The 19575-nt window shown below is 44.9% G+C and overlaps 1 protein-coding gene across 1 annotated transcript in view; it reads left to right on the plus strand.

Moving 5' to 3' along the window:
* Window positions 1–485: 485 nt before the first annotated feature.
* CNNM1 (cyclin and CBS domain divalent metal cation transport mediator 1) overlaps window positions 486–19575 on the plus strand; it is a 67104-nt gene continuing 48014 nt past the window's right edge. The window contains exon 1 of the mRNA XM_073019246.1: window positions 486–2160. Coding sequence (XP_072875347.1) covers window positions 588–2160 — 1573 coding nt within the window. The 5' untranslated portion in view covers window positions 486–587. The remainder of the gene's footprint in view (window positions 2161–19575) is intronic.

Here is a 19575-nt window from a genome sequence, read left to right on the forward strand (position 1 = left end):
TATTCCATTGCACAGTGGTTTCATTTATTTCAACAGTTTCATATTGATGGACATTCGGATCTTAACTAAGAATTGAACTTAAATAATTCAGAAATTTTTACAATAATGAAAGGTCAGCTGGAGTTGAGGCTAAAAGTTTTCACATATTCAAGACTTGACTCCAGAATATTCTTTTGACCAGAAGGGGGAATGCAAGTGGCAGAAGAAGCAAAAAGCTGGGAAATTTCCCGGGCCAATGGCGAAGCAGTGGAGCCGGCAGGGAATTACTGCCGGGTAGGAGTTCGCAGAGGGGCACCTTACTTTTGGAGTAGGAGGCCGTGCTGCAAGCCGAGACTTTTCAGGCTGCAGCTCAGATATACTGAAGTTTGTACCGGCTACGCACAGTGTGGTAATGCCTGGCCACCTCCAGCCTCCCGCGGGGACCCCCTGCCCAGGCGGAGTCTGAATGCCCACCGCCACCAGCCCAAGCGCGCAGTGGGCGTACACGTGGTGACCTGCCTGCGGCTGGGTTCCCGGCTCCGGCTCCTCCTCCCTCCAGCTCTCGCTCGGCTTTCTGCAGTATCACGTGCAGCAGCGCTGGTTGCAGGATGGCGGCGGCCGCGGCGGCGGCAGCAGCGGTGGGTGTCAGGCTCCGGGACTGCTGCAGCCGAGGCGCTGTGCTTCTGCTCTTCTTTTCCCTGTCTCCTCGGCCCCCGGCCGCCGCCGCCTGGCTGCTGGGCCTGCGGCCAGAGGACACTGCTGGAGGCCGCGTGTCCCTGGAAGGGGGCACCCTGCGCGCCGCCGAAGGCACCAGCTTCCTCCTGCGTGTCTATTTCCAGCCAGGACCGCCGGCGACCGCCGCACCGGTGCCCTCACCGACCCTCTCCTCGGGGGAGAATGGCACCGGCGACTGGGCTCCGCGGCTCGTGTTCATCGAGGAGCCCCCGGGCGGTAGCAGCGTGGCCCCTAGCGCGGTCCCCACGCGCCCCCCGGGACCGCAGCGCTGCCGGGAGCAGAGCGACTGGGCATCGGACGTGGAAGTCCTGGGGCCCTTGCGTCCCGGGGGCGTGGCAGGCTCGGCCCTGGTCCAGGTGCGAGTGCGGGAGCTGCGCAAGGGCGAGGCGGAGCGGGGCGGCGCGGGCGGTGGCGGGAAGCTCTTTTCGCTCTGCGCCTGGGATGGGCGCGCGTGGCACCACCACGGCGCCGCCGGCGGCTTCCTGCTGCGCGTCCGCCCGCGGTTGTACGGCCCAGGCGGGGACCTGCTGCCCCCTGCGTGGCTGCGGGCGCTCGGGGCGCTCCTGCTGCTAGCCTTGTCGGCCCTGTTCAGCGGCCTGCGCCTGAGCCTGCTGTCGCTGGACCCGGTGGAGTTACGGGTGCTGCGGAACAGCGGCTCGGCCGCCGAGCAGGAGCAGGCGCGCCGCGTGCAGGCCGTTCGCGGCAGGGGGACCCATCTGCTCTGCACCCTGCTCCTGGGCCAAGCCGGAGCCAACGCGGCCCTGGCTGGCTGGCTGTACGCCTCGCTGCCGCCGGGCGTCGGGGGCACCGGGGAAGACTACAGCGAAGAGGGGATCCACTTCCCTTGGCTGCCGGCGCTCGTGTGCACCGGCGCGGTATTCCTGGGCGCCGAAATCTGCCCATACTCAGTGTGTTCGCGGCATGGGCTGGCCATCGCCTCGCACAGCGTGTGCCTGACCCGGCTTCTGATGGCAGCCGCCTTTCCCGTGTGCTACCCGCTGGGCCGCCTGCTGGACTGGGCGCTGCGCCAGGAGATAAGCACCTTCTACACGCGGGAGAAGCTGCTGGAGACGTTGCGGGCCGCAGACCCCTACAGCGACCTGGTGAAGGAGGAGCTCAACATCATACAGGGTGCCCTGGAGCTGCGCACCAAAGTGGTGGAGGAGGTGCTGACCCCCCTGGGAGACTGCTTCATGCTGCGCTCAGACGCGGTGCTCGATTTCGCCACTGTCTCCGAGATCCTGCGCAGCGGCTACACTCGCATCCCAGTGTATGAGGGCGACCAGCGGCACAACATTGTGGACATTTTATTTGTCAAGGACTTGGCCTTCGTGGACCCCGACGACTGCACCCCGCTCCTCACTGTCACCCGCTTCTACAACCGGCCCCTGCATTGTGTTTTCAATGACACCCGACTGGACACGGTACTGGAGGAGTTTAAGAAGGGTGAGCAGGAGTCTATCTTCTCCCCCAACTCCTATCCCCTTCAAAGGTTTTATCCTTTCCTAACCACGTGAGGCTCTAGGTACCTAAAGCAATTTCTCTCCTATGGTACCAAAAACCCAAGGAAGACTCTACCTCTTGGCTCCCTGGCTATTTTCATCTCACTTCTACCTCACTTCTTGCTCCTGATTGAGCCCCAGGCCTCTTCCCCTCCACTTGACTCACAAGATGCAACATATTCCTTGTTTATTCCATTCCACCAGTGTTTTTCCAACGCCTACCAAGTGTTAGATACTGTGTAGGTCGGAGATAGCCCTTGAAGGTCATTGCATAGCTCCCCACCTATTACAGGAGGCACCTCTACAGGTTCCCATACAAGCAGCCTTTGCTTTAAACTCCCAGGGCTGAAAGCTCACTATTTACAGAGCAAACTAGTCCCATTGCTGGACAGCTCCAGTGGCTGACAATGTCTTCCCCATATAAAGCAGAAATTTGTGTCTCCAGATCCTCCTAACTATTCTGCCTTTTGAATCATGTAGACTAAACCCAAACACCTTAGACATTCTTCCCCATATTTAACTTCCCATCAGGTATTGGCTGCACACATATCAAGTACTCAGGTTCAGGGCCTGGTGCGGTGGCTCATGCTTGTAATCCCAGCACTTTGGGAAGCTCAGGCAGGAGGATTACTTGAGCCCAAGAGTTCAAAGCTGCAGTGAGCTGTACAAAAAGAACAAGATGCTGTCTTTGAGGGGGGAGGGAAGTACTCAGGTTGGGGGTTAAAAGTTGACTAAGGCAGTAGAATCCTTGTAATTCTGGGAACTGTGGTCCTGTGAAATAGGATAGATCTGAACCTGAAGAAATATTCTGGGTAGAGGAGATCCTAGAAAACTTGCATACCCAAATGAGTGGGGTTTTCTTCAGTGCAGTCACCATCATCCAACCCTCCTCCCCAAACTCAGGCTTGATGTCATGCTTATAACTTGTTTACTTCATGTCTGAGTTTGTCTTCAGAAAGTGCCTTCTGGTGACTATAAATTCACTCAAGAAAAATCAGCCTGGGTACATTAGAGTCACTCTTCTTGGCATTACACAGTTTGACTGCCCCCCTAGTTCACCAGATTTTGCCCAGAACCCTTGACTGTTTTTTAAAATCAAATCTACTTTCAAGAATCAACATTGAGAGCATTCAAAAGACTATCTCACAAACCCTGAAAGCAACTCCAGAAATCATAATTTGAAAACAGGGACACAATTAGAATAAGTGTAGAACTTTCCAGAATGACTCCTTTGAAGGAGGCACTCATCTGATATGAGTTGGAATGTTTATTAAAAATGAAAACCAAAAAATCAATCCCTTGACTTCAGATTCAGGCTTCAGATCTAGCTTCCTTGTGGCTAGCAGTACTCTCATTTGACTGCATTTTGTATAAATTTTTTTGTCAAAAATGTAATCCATGATAATTTGAGCCCAAGGCTGCAGTGAGCTATGATTATGCCACTGAACTGTAGCCTGGATTACAGAGCAAGACCCTGTCTCAAAAAAGAAAGAAACAAAGCAAGAAAGAGAGAGAGGATGGAAGGAAAGAAGGAAGGAAGGAAGGAAGGAAGGAAGGAAGGAAGGAAGGAAGGAAGGAAGGGAGGAAGGGAGGGAGGGAGGGAGGGAGGGAGGGAAGGCGGGGAGGAAGGGAAGGCAGGGAAGGAAGGAAGGAAGGAAGGAAGGGAGGGAGGGAGGGAGGGAGGGAGGGAGGGAGGGAGGGAAAGGAAAAATTCAATCTCACTACTTTAACATCATAAATAATCTTTAGAATTTTGCATACAAACAAATCTGGGGTCTTGTTCCTGCCACCATATTTTGAAATCATATTAAATCTTAAAATGTAGCCTGGGAGGGGGGAAAAGGTCTAAAAGCTACTTTCAGTCTCAGATTTGAGAGAACAGCCCTAGACTTTGTGTTGGTATGATGAAAAGGGAGAGAAATGTATATATGGCAGCTATTTTAGTCCATTTTCGGCTGCTGTCTCACCCTGTTCAGTCCATCTCACCTTAATCCTTGCATTCATAGCTCCCACTGCAACTTGAGGTTCATCTATCCACTCTTAGAATTGTGCTGATATTTTGTGTATCTTAGAGAAGTAGGGTCTTAGATCTGGGCATTGGGGGGCATAAACCACAGAAATTTATTTCGTCAAAGATCTGAAGGCTAGCAGTCTGAGATCAAGGTGTCTGGGCAGGTTTGGTTTCTTCTGAGGCATCTCTCCTTGGCTTGCAGTCACCACCTTCTAACTGTGTCCTGACATGGTATTTCCTCTGTATGCATGCATCCCTGATGTCTCCTTGTGTGACCAAATTTTCTCTTCTAGCAGGGACACCAGTCAGATTGGATTAGGCCCACCCTACTGGCCTCATTTTAACTCAGTCACCTCTTAAAAGTGATAGTTAAGATACAGAGCAGTGTGTCATTGTCATATGCTGGCAGAAGATGTTTTAAATGAAACTCCCATGAACTCATTCATTCACTTGTTTAGGTTTTTTTGTTTGTTTTTTTGTTCGTTTGTTTGAGACAGGGTTTCACTCCGTCGCCCAGGCTGGAATGCAATGGCGCCGTCTCGGCTCACTGCAACCTCTGTCTCCTGGGTTCAAGCAATTCTTCTGCCTCAGCCTCCCAAGTAGCTGTGAGTACAGGAGTACAGCACCAAGCCTGGCTAATTTTTGTATTTTTAGTAGAGAGCCACTGCACCCAGCCTCATTTAGTATTTTTTAAACATCTGTACAGTTTGAGGCAACAGGGGAGACAAGAAGACTGTCCTCAGGAGGTTAGCAATATACAGGGCATAATGAGCAGTGTTTTGAAGTAGGAATTGTCATATCAACTCTTATATCCCCAGCACCTTACACAGTGCCTTGTACATAGTAAGCTGTTCCAAAAAGTTGATATTGATCTCAAATGAATCCCTGTTCAGAGTTTCTAAACGTGGTCTGAAAAAAGTTCCTTTAGTGTTCTATTAATAGCTACTTTGTTTTTAGGTAGATCACTAAAGAGAAGCAAGCCATTATAGAGAATACTATGCCAAGGAAGATATTTCCACTTCCTTTCGTAGCCTTGCTACTTCCTCAAAGTAAGGTCCATGAAAGAGCAGCATGAGTCTCACCTGGGAACATATTAGAAATGCAGAATTTTATGCCTTACCCTAAATCCACTGAATGAAAATCTGCATTCTAGCAAGCCTCCAGGTGGCTCCTATGTGACATTAAAGTTTGAGAAGCATTGCCTTCAGAGACCCCTTATTAACAGTGTTTGGTAGATCTGCTTAGGATAGAATATGAGACATAATGAAGAAGGTGGATGTCCTCAGGCTGCAAGCCGTATAACATAGTGGTCATTTTCTTTAGGAGTTATACATTTGCACCATAGGTTAGGAGATGAAAGCTGGGTTGAACTGCTTTTCTTTGCCTTTAAAAACAACTTTTTTGGCTGGGCGCGGTGGCTCACGCCTGTAATCCCAGCACTTTGGGAGGCCGAGGTGGGTGGATCACCTGAGGTCAGGAGTTGGTGACCAGCCTGGCCAACATGGTGAAACCTCATCTCTACTAAAAATACAAAAATTAGCCAGGTGTGGTGGCACACACCTGTAATCCCAGTTAATTGGGAGGCTGAGACAGGAGAATTGCTGAGATAGGAGGCGGAGGTTGCAGTGAGCCGAGATTGCACCACTGTACTCCAGCCTGGGTGACAGAACAAGACTCTGTCTCAAAATAAATAAATAATTAATTAAAAAATAATTTTTAAAGCAGGTCTTTAATAGCTCTTCCATTTTTCTTACTTCCTTGCAACTCAAGTAACTTAACCACCACCAAATCCCTTAGAAGGTAGAAGAATGATATTAATAGAAGCCACAGTTACCATTAATTGAGCACTATCAGTTCTTCCAGGCACCATGCCAGGCCCTTTACATACTCAGAACAACCCTCCCGGGTAGGTGTTATTAACCCCATTTTGCAGAAGAAGAAACTAAAGCTCGGATCAATAACATGACTTGTACAACTTTCCATAACTAATAACTGACTGAATTGTGATGTGAACTACATCTGTAGGACCCCAAAGCCTGTTCTTTCCCTGCTTCACCCATCTTATTCCTTCCTCCATCCTGGAATGCCTGCCACCCACAGGGTTCAAAGGTAGCTTTTTCACCTCTGATTGCTGCCCATGGCTGATTCACCTCCAGTTTCTGGAGGTCAGTAATGCAGCTTTATAATTACAGTAATTGCTAACATGCATATTGCGCTTGACAGAACATTTCTATATACCTTCTCTTGTCCAATCTTAAACAACTCTGCAGTTACAGGTGATGATATGGGATTTTATCTTTTTACTTCTTACGAGTTGCAAGTCTTTAGCAGTGGGGAAGAGGAAAATGGTTTTTCACACTAGAGTGCTAGGTTTACAAAAGGGAACAATATTTCTCCCCACTGAACTGTAAGTTCATTGAGGGCAGAGAATGAATCTTATTTACTTTGTACTATCAGGGCAAGTACAGTGACCACCATGGCTAGGGGATGTGTAAACATTTATTGAATAAATGATTTTAAATACCTAACTTCTATATTTCTATGTTTGAGTGAGGTGACCTCTAAGTACAGAATAGTTAATGTTGTTCCTTAATCCCAGCAAATCTCTCCTCTTCCTCTTCGTGGGCCTGTATCCCCAATAAGTGGCACCACTTATGCCTTTAGTCACCCAGGCTAGAACGCTCTCCTTTGCATTCACCTCATCCTATTAATCATTGTCTTAGTCTGCATAGGCTGTCATCACAAAATAGCATAGACTGGTGACTTAAACAACAGAAATTTGTTTTCTCACAATTCGAGGCTTCAAAGCCAAGACCAAGGTTCTGGCCAACTCAGTTTCTGGTAAGGACGCTCTTCCTGGCTTGCAGATGGGTGCCTTCTCTCCGTGGCCTTTCCTCAGTGCATGCCCACAGAGAGCAAGAGGTTCTGATCCTCCCTTCTTAGAAAGACAGCAGTCCTGTTGGATTAGGGCCCACCCTTATGCCCTCATTTAATCTTAACCACTGTACTTCCTTAGAGGCCTCTCTGGGGGTTGTTAGGGCTTCAACATACGAATTTTGTGGGAAGACAAGCGTTCAGTCCATAACAATCACCAAAGCTGGTCAAATAATTGGATGCCAATATTGCATCCAACTGCAGTCATATGTCATTTTGGTCAATGATGGGCTGCACGTACAATGGTGGTCCCATAAGATTACACTAGAGCTGAAAAATTCCTATCACCTAGTCATATCCTAGCAGTCATAACACCTAACATCTCGTAAGGCAACACATTACCTTTACTGTGTTTAGATATGCAAATACTTACCATTGTGTTACAATTACCTACAGTATTCAGTACAGTAACATGCTCTACAGGTTTGTAGCCTAGGAGCAATAGGTTATAACAGATAGCCTATATGTGTAGTGCACTATATCCTCTAGGTTCTGTGTGAGTACATTTTATGATGTTTACACAATCATGAAATTGCCTAGCAATGAATTTCTCAGAGAGTGTCTCCATAGTTAAGCAGTACATGACGATTTCTTAAACCTGTACATAATGTAATCCACTGTTTCTTCCACTTAGTTATTCACTGATTTTATTCAACAAATAGTTGTGTTGGCACAGTGGAGAACACCACCAACATAGTCCTTGTCTGCATAGAGCTTCATTCTAATACAGGAGACAGAAATTAAGCAAACAGGATAGTGATTAAGAACATAAGATTTGGCCGGGCGTAGTAGCTCACACCTGTGATTCTAGCACTTTGGGAGGCCAAGGCAGGTGGATCATTTGAGGTCAGGAGTTAGAGTCCAGCCTGCCAACATGGTGAAACCCCGTCTCTACTAAAAATACAAAAATTAGCTGGGCAGCAGTGGTGCACACCTGTAATCCCAGCTACTCAGGAGGCTGAGGCAGGAGACTTGCTTGAGTCTGGGAGGCAGAGGTTGCAGTAAGTCAAGATCATGCCACTGAACTCCAGTGTGGGCAACAGAATGAGACCCTGTCTCAAGAAAGGAACATAAGACTTACTAGAATGCCTGAGTTGATACTGGCCCTGGGCAAATTACTTAACTGTTTATGTCTGTTTCATTATTTCAAATGAAAATAATACTAATATTTACTCATAAGATGGTGTGAAATATTAAGACTATTGCATTATGCTAACTTACTACCTGTCATGTAAGTACTAAGTAGATGTTAGCTATGATTATTAAATATAAACACAAGTCTATTACTCATTTATGCAAATGCCTCCTAAGAAGTTACACTTTTTCACATTTTTGTCTCCCTCAAATTCATTCTCTCCAGTGCCACTAAAATAATCTCCAGTAATGTCACTGCTTAAAACCCTTCTGCAGCTCCCCACTGCCTACGGGAGAGGAGCTAAGCTGGTAAGGCAGCCAGCAATGCACTCATGACCTGCTTCCTGCCCTCCCCTTCGGCCTCATCGCTCACCACTCCCTGCCACAGCTTTACCCTCCAGCAACGCTGAACTCTGTGGTGCACTGTGCTATTCTTGTCTTTGTCCCTTTATTCACACTGCACTTCTGTCAGGAATATGCTTTGCCTGACTAATTCATTGCCAGCTCTTTAATACTCAGCTCAGAGGCCACCTCCTCTGGGAAACTTCTCCTGTAAACCCCAAAATACAAAAATAGATGTTTTGGCCAGCTTCATTGTTTTATGTGCATATCTCAATCATTGAACTAACAAGCTGTACTATCAGTGTGTGTTTATAAGTGCCTCTCACCCATATAATGAGCATCTCCAGGGCAAGACTGTCTTATCTATCTTTGTAGCTCCAGCAGCTAACGATGGATATGACACATAGTACATTTTCAATAAATGTTTGTTTAAAGACTGAATGGATGACTAAAGGAGTTAAACTTTAATATAGTGGAAGAGATCTGCAGAGCACTAGTAAATGAATTAAATCATTTTGGACTATGCAGCAGAACAAATCAAACTTAGAAGTTTGTTAGTGTTAGAAGAAAAGTGTTGCATATATTGTTTCTCAGTTTCTTTAGGTACATCTATTAATATTTATTTCAACAATTTCTTTTCACATGTAAAGCACTGTGCTAAGAGTTAGGGGTATGAGATAAAAATCTCTGTTCCCAAGGAGCCTAGAGCATAGTGGATGAGTAGCACTTCCCTTTGCAAAGCTAGAAGGCAAGCTGGACACTCACCTTTCCCATGACTTCCAGTGACCTTGAACTTACAAGTTATGTCTCAATATATAAGTACAGGATATGGGTAAGATGGACCTTGGTACATAAAGCATTAAAATGAAAGTGCTATACTAGAAATGCAAAAATGCAATGGGAACATGGAGGATACAATAACTATGACTAGGTGGCATTTTTTTTTTTTTTTTTTTTTTTGAGATGGAGTCTCACTTTGTCGCCCAGGCTGGAGTGCAGCGGCATGATCTCGCCTCCCAGGTTCAAGTGATTCTCCTGCCTCAACCTCCCGAGTAGCTGGGACTCCAGGCATGTGCCACCATGCTTGGCTAAATTTTTGTATTTTAGTAGAGACTGGTTTTCACCGTGTTGCCCAGGGTGGTCTTGAACTCCTGAGCTCGGGCAATCTACCAGCCTCGGCCTCCCAAAGTGCTAGGATTACAGGTGTGAGCTACTGCACCCAGTCATATTTTGCTTTTATAAATTTTTTACTGAAGTTTATCTTTCTATAATTTATACAGAAAAAAATTTAAATATAGAATAGTAGAAAAAAGAAGTATGAAAATCATGTGAGGATAATCATCCCACTGTTCTGAAATAGGAACTCAATATTTTGTCATATTAAAAATATATTGCACATAATCACAATCTTAATGAAATTCTTAAAAAGAAAGCAAAGGAAAAACCCATTGTCCTGCCATCAAGCACAAATCAAATGTCCCATTCTAATCCTAACAGTGATTTTCTTATAGGATGGTGTTTTTGCTATAGTTTCCTCAGGGTTGAGTTCTATAATTTGGGAAGACTAATTTTAAAAATGGAGCTGTAGAGATTTATCATACTTCTTAAATTTACTACTCTATTATTGGATTGCTTTTAGGAGACACCGAGTCCTGTATAGACAACAGGGGAAAGAAATAAAGCTTTGTTCTGAAGTCAAAGACTTCTGAGTAATACAGCACTGACTGACATTTAACTCAATTAAACATTTTAGCTTTGCTGGACTAGTAACACCATCTTTGCAAACAACAGAGCACAACTCATGTATGCTAGGTTGTTCCACCTATGCACTAGCATGGCTATAACACAGTCTACTGCACAATCCATACTCAGTCTTTGCTTATTCATTGATTCATTCAGTAAACATTTTTTGAACTCCTGCTTTGGGCCAGGCATTGTACTAGACTCTGGAAATACAGTGGTGAGGTAGGCAGACATTATGGAGCTAAAAATATCCTCTTCCATCTTTGGTCTTCCTGCAAGTGGTCTGTTGCCTAAAGTAGGGATCCCCAACCCCCAGACTGCAGACCAGTACCAGTTTGTGGCCTGGTAGGAACTGGGCCACACAGTGGAAGGTGAGCAGTGGGCAAGCATTACTGTCTGAGCCCCACCTCCTGTCAGATCAACTGGGGCTTTAGGAGCGAGAACCCTATTGTGAATTGTACATGCAAAGAATCTAGGTTGCATGCTCCTTATGAGAATCTAATGCCTGATGATCTGAGGTGGAACAGTTCCATCCCCAAACCATCCCCTCTCCCACCCCAGTTCGTGGAAAAATCATCTTCCACAGAACCAGTCCCTGGTGCTGAAAAGGTTGGGGACCTCTGGCCTAAAGCGTGTCCAACCAGCCAGTAAGTGCTCCTGGCCCAGACACACAATGTGACCTTTTCACTGCAGAATAATCTAGTCCAAAAAGCCAGTGTTTTACTTTACACTCCAAATGCTGACCTTAGCTATTTTTTCAGGAAGAATAACCATTCCATTGCTTAATTCTATGAAAACCTGCCAAAACATTAGTGCTATATTCTTTGTCTTACATAAAAGAAAATAAAAGTTTTCATTCACAATTACATTGCACTGGTGTAAATAGATGTATTACATTTTAAAATGTGTTAAATGTCGCTAAATAATAATTAGTAAAATGTATAATGAGATGCTTACTTTCTAAACAATAGAGCAAACAGTAAACAAAGTGTAGTCCATTGTACATATAGAGAAAGAATGAAAGGAAACGAAAAAGGGAAAATAATTAATATTCAAGATGATAAACTTGTGGGGTTTTTTCCTTTAAACATTTTCATTGTGATTGTTATAATGTTGTTATATTCTTTTTTTTCCAGCCTGGCAAAAGAAATGCCAGGTAACAATAGAATCTGAACTGGAAGGGGCACTAATAAAACCTGTGAGAGAATCTCATTCACACTTTTTTCCAATTTAGTTATCTTTTCCAGGCCATACCAGCCTTCCTTGTCAAACTTTATTTATCTATCTAAATCCCACAGGCTGCCGTTAAATTCCATTTTTTCTATTTATCATCCTTTGTGAGTATTCTTTTATTTGAAGAATACTCTTTATTTGAAGCTCATCTCAACTCCATTTTTTAGCTGCCAAATACATTTGATTGTGTTTCTCGCTCCCTTAAAGCATTTGGGTGTCTCCGAGGAAGGTCTGTGGGTTTTCCTAGTAGTACTCTCTTAAACTGAGTTCCTTCTAGGCCCATGTCTGGGGATTCTGAGACCTTCAATAACAACTCTAAATTCTCTTTTTATTTGCTGCTGTTATGCTGCTTTTCAAAATGAGATTCTCCTCAATTCTATTCTTTTCTTTTCTTTCTTTTTCTTTTTCTTTCTTTCTTTCCTTCCTTCCTTCTTTCCTTCCTTCTTTCTTTCTCTCCCTCCGTCCCTCCATCTCCCTCTCTCTCTCTCTTTCTTTCTTCCTTTCTCTCTCTGTCTCCTTCCTTCCTTCCTTCCTTCCTTCCTTCCTTCCTTCCTTCCTTCCTTCCTTCCTTCCTTCCTTCCTTCCTTCCTTCCTTCCTGTATTGAATGGCCATTCTTCTCTGTCAGGCCTGTGTTAGGCACTGGGGATGCAGTGTGGACAAGACCGACACCATTCCTGCCCTCCTAGGGCTTGCAGTCGAGTAGGAGAGAGACACCAAGCCATAAATAATTACAAATGGTCCTAAGTGAGTTGAAGAAAAAGTATAGGGAGCTCTGAACATATAATATATAGACTTGGTCTTATAGGTAAAGATAGACTGTCCCTCACCAAGTGGTATTTGAGCTGAATCCTAAAGGACGGTGAGAAGGCATTCATCAGAGGAGGAGCTTCCCAGGAGACAGGAACAGACATACAAAGGCCCTGAGGAAGAAGAGCCAGCATGGGTGCCATGCCAGGCTCTTGGGCTGTGTAACATCCAGGAGGGAAAGTACCACCTCTGCCAGCCACCCTCCCATTTTCCCCCATTGACTCTCAACATCATCTGGGCAGATCAGTTCAGGAGCATGTACTGAGTACCAGGCTCGGCAGATAGACATCGATATAAATGCAGTGCTGACCCTGCCCTCCAGGAACAAGAAAGAAGGAAGGGTCATGATGGAAATGATAATACAAAGCAGCCTGGGGTCCGGGCAATGGAATCCAGAAAACATCTGTGGGTGAAAAGGAAAGGGAGAAATAGTCCTTGGATGATCTGAGAAAACTTTTCTGAGAAAGTGGAATTTCAGCTCAGCCTTAAAAGAAGGAGAAGGACCCTGCTAAGCAATTATGAAGGGAAAGAACGTTCCAGCTGAGGCAGGAGTTTGAGGTGAAAAAGAAAGGCAGAGAGGAGCTGACACTGTGTCTGAACACTGGGAAAGCCATTATCATAATGCTGCTTTTATTCCAGCAAAATGGGGAGCTAGGCAGCAGGAGATATTTGTCAAACATAATTTTGTTTCCTTCAAATGCTAAAACTGTATGTTTTAACCATTTTTGATGGTGATATTTCTGAAATGTTTTATACCCATTCCTGCCTTCCTTAACAAAGGATTCTAAATATAACTTAATTTTTTCTTGATGACGCAGGATCATGATCATGAGAGTGTAGTTATTTTATGCTGTATTCCCTATTTTTTACATTTTTCTCTGTCCTCTGGCTAACAGCTCTTAGTTCTCTTTGAACCTGCCTCCAGCAAATCCCTGCTCCACCATTCTCCACAAACCCACTCTTCCTGTGTTCATCTCACTTATAGTTTCTGTTGCACTGATAAACTAAGTGAATACCATGTTGAGAATCATGTGCCTGATATACAGTATGCTTCAATCAGTACTTGTTGGTTAAATGATTAGTCAGGTTTTGACTATAAGCCTAGGATATGGAGTCAACGGAGAGACCTGGGACAGTTCTTTCTGGGACCATATTCAAAACAGTGGGAAGTCAGACCTCCAGATAATGGGATGTTACTCTGCTATTTTTACAGTGTTGCTTAGCAAGCCAAACCACCAACTGGCTTAGATTCTAGTGACGAACAACTATTTTTTCATGCCCTAGTGATGTTGGTTACCATGGTGCTTTGGATGACACGGTTGGCTTTTTTATAATTGCCTTTTAGTGGCTCAAGAAGTTATTTTGTGATAAAGGTGTTGATTATTTCTGATAAAGTAGAGCAGGATAATTACTATAAAGCACAGCCTTTTTTTTAAGCTACAGAAAGGGACAGTTTTGTTTTTCCAAATCAAGGTGGTTGCTGCACGATTGGTAGAATAACATTTTTGTGTTTCTCTTCCTGATTTAGTAGAGAGTGATTTCACTTGATTGTATAGGTTTAAAAAAAAAATCTAGCATGTGTCAGGGTAGCTATTTCTCATCTCATTCCAAAGGAGGCTTTCAAATATTAAGATGCAAAGATTAGGAGCTCGGAGCCCTTCATAAACACAGGAGGCTCTAACTGTTAGCACTGTTAAAATTCTGGTATATATCATTGCAAAGAAGTACCCTGTGAAACCAAACTGTTTTGTAGCCCAGAGCTGTTTAGACTTATAAAAGCATAGAATTTTAGAACCAGAAATGGAACCTGGTCCCATCTTTTTTTTTTTTTTTTTCCTTTTTTTGAGATGGCGTCTCACTTTTGTCACCCAGGCTGGAATGCAGTGGCACAATTTTGGCTCCACCTCCCAGTTTCAAGCAATTCTCCTGCCTCAGCCTCCTAAGTAGCTGGGATTATTGGCACCCACCACCACTCCTGGCTGATTTTTGTATTTTTAGTAGAGACGGGGTTTCACTATGTTGGCCAGGCTGGTCTCAGACTCCTGACCTCAGGTGATCTGCCCACCTCGGCCTCCCAAAGTGCTGGGATTACAGGCATGAGCCACCATGACCGGCTGGTACATCTTTTATGACTGAGAAGCTGAGGCACAGAAAGGACAAATACTAAAAAGAGCAATGATAATCCCATAGTTGCAAAGGCGTTACGTTTATTTATTGGCAAATGTTTTTAATGGCCATATAAACAAATATCACAGCCATATAAACAAAATGTCCAATTTAGTAATTCATTTTGTGCTCACCTTAAATGTGAGGTCAGCATTTTTTACCCCTGTTTTGTATATGCAGCACCAGAGATCTAAAGACAGAAGTGTCCTGCTCAGTGTTAGTGACAGAGGTGGAACCAGAACTTGCATGTCTGACTTGCCACCTCAGACCATGGAGTCATGGACACAGACAGAGGGGCCCAGAGGCCTGAACTCAGATCCCAGCACCTTCGTTGACTAGCTATGACTGGGGCAGTTCACTATATCACTCTGAGACTTGTCTTCCTTCTTTTTTGTTTTGTTTTTTTTTGTTTTGAAATGGAGTCTCCCTCTGTTGCCCAGGCTGGAGTGCCGTGACATGATCTCGGCTCACTGTAAACTCTGCTTCCTGGGTTCAAGCGATTCTCCTGCCTCAGCCTCTTGAGTAGCTGAAACAAAACGAAAATTAGCTGGGCACCCGCCACCATGCCCAGCTAATTTTTGTTTTGTTTTTTTTTTTTAAGTAGAGATGGGGTTTCACTATATTGGCCAGGCTGGTCTCAAACTCCTAACCTCAGGTGATCAGCCCGCCTCGGCCTCCCAAAGTGCTGGGATTACAGGCGTGGGTCACTGCACCTGGCCTATTCCCCTTTTAAGAAGAAGGAAGATAGGCCAGGTGTAGTGGCTCACCCCTATAATCCCAGCACTTTGGGAGGCCGAGGTGGGCGGATCACCTGAGGTCAGGAGTTCAAGACCAGCCTGGTCAACATGGTGAAACCCCATCTCTACAAAAATATAAAAATTCGCCAAGCATGATGGCGGGTGCCTGTAATCCCAGCTACTCAGGAGGCTGAGGCGGGAGAATCACTTGAACTGGGGAGGTGGAGGTTGCAGTGAGCTGAGATCATGCCATTGCACTCCAGCCTAGGCAACAGAGTGAGACTCCATCTCCAAAAAAGCAAGCGGGGATGGGGGGAATAGTGATACTACATTGTGAGTTTACTGTGAAGGCTGAAGACAATTCCTGTATAGCCCTAAAGAGACTCCACCATTTGCCTCTTACCTCCCTGATCTAGTTAAATGAATTGTATACAGTTAGTCATCTTGTATAACAAGTTCTTTCTCTCTCTGATCCAGCCCATGTAAAACTGTGTATAATAAGAAAACAAAATTGAAAGCTGTTTACTTTGGGTAGGGCCCAGGGGATGAAAATTGGGCCGTGGGAGGTTCCTTCTATTTCTTTTATCCTGTCGTCAGTTAGAATTCAGTTTCCTCCCCCATCACTCTGCCCTTCCTCAGACATCTCAGGCAAATAAAAAAACCTGACCATATAAACAAATATCACAGCCATATAAACAAAACTCCTCAAAGCTCCAAGCAGTCTACTAAAATAAAATGTCAGGCTAAACATAGGAAGGCTTGGACTTGAAGGCAGAAGTGTAGCGAGGAGGTAGAATTGTGACTCCTTTCCCCTTCCCAGATCAAAGCCTTTCTCCTCCCTTGCTAATCACTAGGGGGGTGCCAGGCATTAGCTCAGCATGCCTTCCTGCAGCCTCTAGGCATTTACAGGATATGTGCCATTGCCATTAACACGTCAGACACAGTAAACCTGAGATTTGGCCTAGAACGTGGAGTCTGCATTGTGTTGGAAAGAGCACAAGATCAGGAGGCAGACAGACCTGGGGTTGTTCCTGGCTCCATCACATACTAATATTTGTCCTCGGATAAGTCACTTTATTTTTCCAAATCTCCATTTACTCATCTATATTTTAGTAATAACAATCCCCCTTTTGCAGAGATATGATGAAGACCAGAGGTAACATATGCACCTAATGTACAGTAGGTATTGCAGAAACTGCTATGGCAAAAACTGGGAAATGGAGTCTCAGGATTCAGCTTGGTTTAGATAAAAAATGATGTGGAGAACACTGAAGAATCTGTAGGCTGTCTGCAGCTGCAATGAGAACCTTCAAAAGTGTGGATTTAAAGATCATCTCCGGTGTCTAGCTTACTTCGAATAGTGCCCCTGAGAGTCCACATGTCTCTCTTCTCCCAGGGACTAGCCTAGACTGACCACACTCCCTGGCTGGCCCAGAACTAAGTGATGACTAAAGTTGGCCCTATTTGCCTTTTAATGTATCATCCTCATCTCTGAGGTTGGTTTGTGTCCTGAGAATGACACCATCTGCCAAAGCTTAGCCAAATCACTCTGGGTCACCATGGGATTTTTAAGCAGGGGATCCTGGGTATGGTTAGTCTGAACCTGGAGAGAGAGTCAAACTGGCCCCCCAGGCAGTCTCCACGACCAGTTCTGTATCTGAGAGGCCTGAGCTTAATGTATCCAGCCTTTTCTAGTTGGGTCTTGAAGCTTTCCGCAAATCCTAGCCAGGGCCCAGTTTTGGCTTCACCATTTATTGGCTGAGTATTCTTGGACCAGTTATTTTATTTTTGTTTTCTTTTATATTTTTTAATTTAAAGAAAAAATTTTTAAGAGATGGTGGGGTCTTACCATCTTGCCCAGGGTGGTCTCAAACTCATGGCCTCAAGTGATCCTCCTGCTTCAGCTTCCCAAAGTGCTGGGATTATGAGCCACCACACTTGGCTCTGGATTGCCTCTGGACCAGCTATTTTATGAATGGGGAATAAGCGTGATACATTTTGACATAGTAGTGGGAAAGAAGGCAAAAAATATACCAAAAAATCATGGGAGCCTTTAATGCAAGGGAGAAGAGTTCAGAAATGATCCTGTTTAGTCTTATGTGATCCTCCTACATGTGATTGAGGTGGGGAGTAACCTCACAAATGCAGTATTTGGGGGATCGTTAATCTGGTTTTGGTGTACAAGATGTTTTAGAGCTAGAAAAACCAAAAGGATGAATGGTTAGGATATTGGTGCAATTGTCCAAGATGGGATGAGGGCATAGAAATTAAGGACACTTTGAATTAGAAGAGGAAAAAATCTCTTAGACTTCATTACATATGAACACTCCTCCTCAGTCTCCTTTATTGGTTCTGCCTACATCATATCCACTGATGTATCTTCAGCACCTGGCACAGTGCCTGCCCATAGCAGATGCTCAAATATTTGTTCCATGAATTGCATTTCTGTGACCTCTAAATGTTACAGTGCCTCAGGGCTCAGAAATTGAACTCTTCTCTGTCTACTCTTGTTCCCTCGGTTATTTCATTCATTCTGCCAAACTTGTCAACATGAACTCCAGACTTACATTTCCAATTGCCAGTGAACATCTCCACTTAGAGGTCTAAAAGACATCTCAAACTTAAACCTGCCCAAAACTGAGCTCCTACTCTTTTTGCCAAACACACCCCTTAAGTGATCCTCCCACCTCAGTCTCCTTAGTAGCTGGGATTACAGGTGTGAGCCACCATGCCCAGCTAATATTTTTAATTTTTTATAGAGATGGGCTTTCACTATGTTGTCCAGGCTGATCTTGGAACTCCTGGGCTCAAACAACCCTCCTGCCTCAGCCTCCCAAAGTGCTGGGATTCCAGGCATGAACCACTGCACTCGGCCTTATGTCTATTCTTAACACAGCAGTTTAGCAAACTAATGCAGAAGCAGAAAACCAAATACCACATGTTCTCACTTATCAGTGGGAGCTAAATAATGAGAACACGTGGACACAAAGAGGGGAACGGCAGACACTGGAGGAGGGAGAGGGTTAGAAAAAAAATACCTATTAGGTACTATGCTTAGTACCTGGGTGATGAAATAATCTGTATATCAAACCTCTGTGACACGAATTTACCTATATAACAAACCACATATACCCTTGGACCTAAAATAAAAGTTAAAAGGAAAAAAAAAAAAAAAAACACAGCAGCTAGAGTTCCTTTTAAAACATAAGTCGGCCAGGCACAGTGGCTCAGGCCTGTAATACCAGCACTTCGGGAGGTGGAGGCGGGTGGATCACGAGGTCAGGAGCTCAAGACTAACCTGGCCAAGATGGTGAAACCCCATCTCTACTAAAAATACAAAAAAAATTAGCCTGGCATGGTGGCAGGCACCAGTAATCTCAGCTACTTGGGAGGCTGAGGCAGAGAATCACTTGAACCCGGGAGGCGGAGGTTGCAGTGAGCCAAGATCACGCCACTGCACTCCAGCATGGGGGAAAGAGCGAGAGTCTGTATCAAAAAAAAAACACACACACACATACATAAGTCAGATCATATCACATTTTTGCAAAACACACACACACAAAAAAAATGTTACAATGGCTTTTTTTATGTCACTAAAAGGAAGACCCAAAGTCCTTACAAAGGCCTTCCTGGCTCTGTCCCATCAGCACCTCCCTCACCCCTCAACTCCCTGACCTTGGCTCCCACTACTTTCCTCTCCCACATTCTACAGCCACCGCATTGGCCTCCTTGCCATTCCTTAAGCACATCAGTTACACTCCTAGTGCATGGCCTTTACACGTTGTTCTACTGCAGAGATCTCCACAGGGCTCCCTACCTCACCGCCTTCAGAGCTTTATTGAAACATCACCTCAGGGAGTTCATCCCGGGTCTCCACTCCCTAAAATTGTAACACCTGTTCTCTCACTCCCACACACTCCCTCATCACTCTTCCCTGCTTTGCTTTCCCCTTAGCACTGTGCTATATATATATTTTTATATATATGATGTGTGTGTGTGTGTGTGTATATATATATATATATTTTTTTTTTTTTTTTTTTGAGGCAACATCTCACTGTCACCCAGGCTGGAGTGCAGTGATGCAATCATGGCTAGCTGCAGACTCAAATTCCTAGGCTCAAACAACCCTCCTGCCTCAGCCTCCCAAGCAGCTGGGACTACAGGCATGCGCCACCCCACCTGGCTAATTTTTTTTTTTTTTAACTTTTTGTAAAGATGTAGTTTTGATTCATTGCGCAAGCTGGTCACAAA

This window comes from Chlorocebus sabaeus, chromosome 9, assembly GCF_047675955.1.
Source record: "Chlorocebus sabaeus isolate Y175 chromosome 9, mChlSab1.0.hap1, whole genome shotgun sequence".
In the NCBI taxonomy this organism is placed as follows: Eukaryota; Metazoa; Chordata; class Mammalia; order Primates; family Cercopithecidae; genus Chlorocebus; species Chlorocebus sabaeus.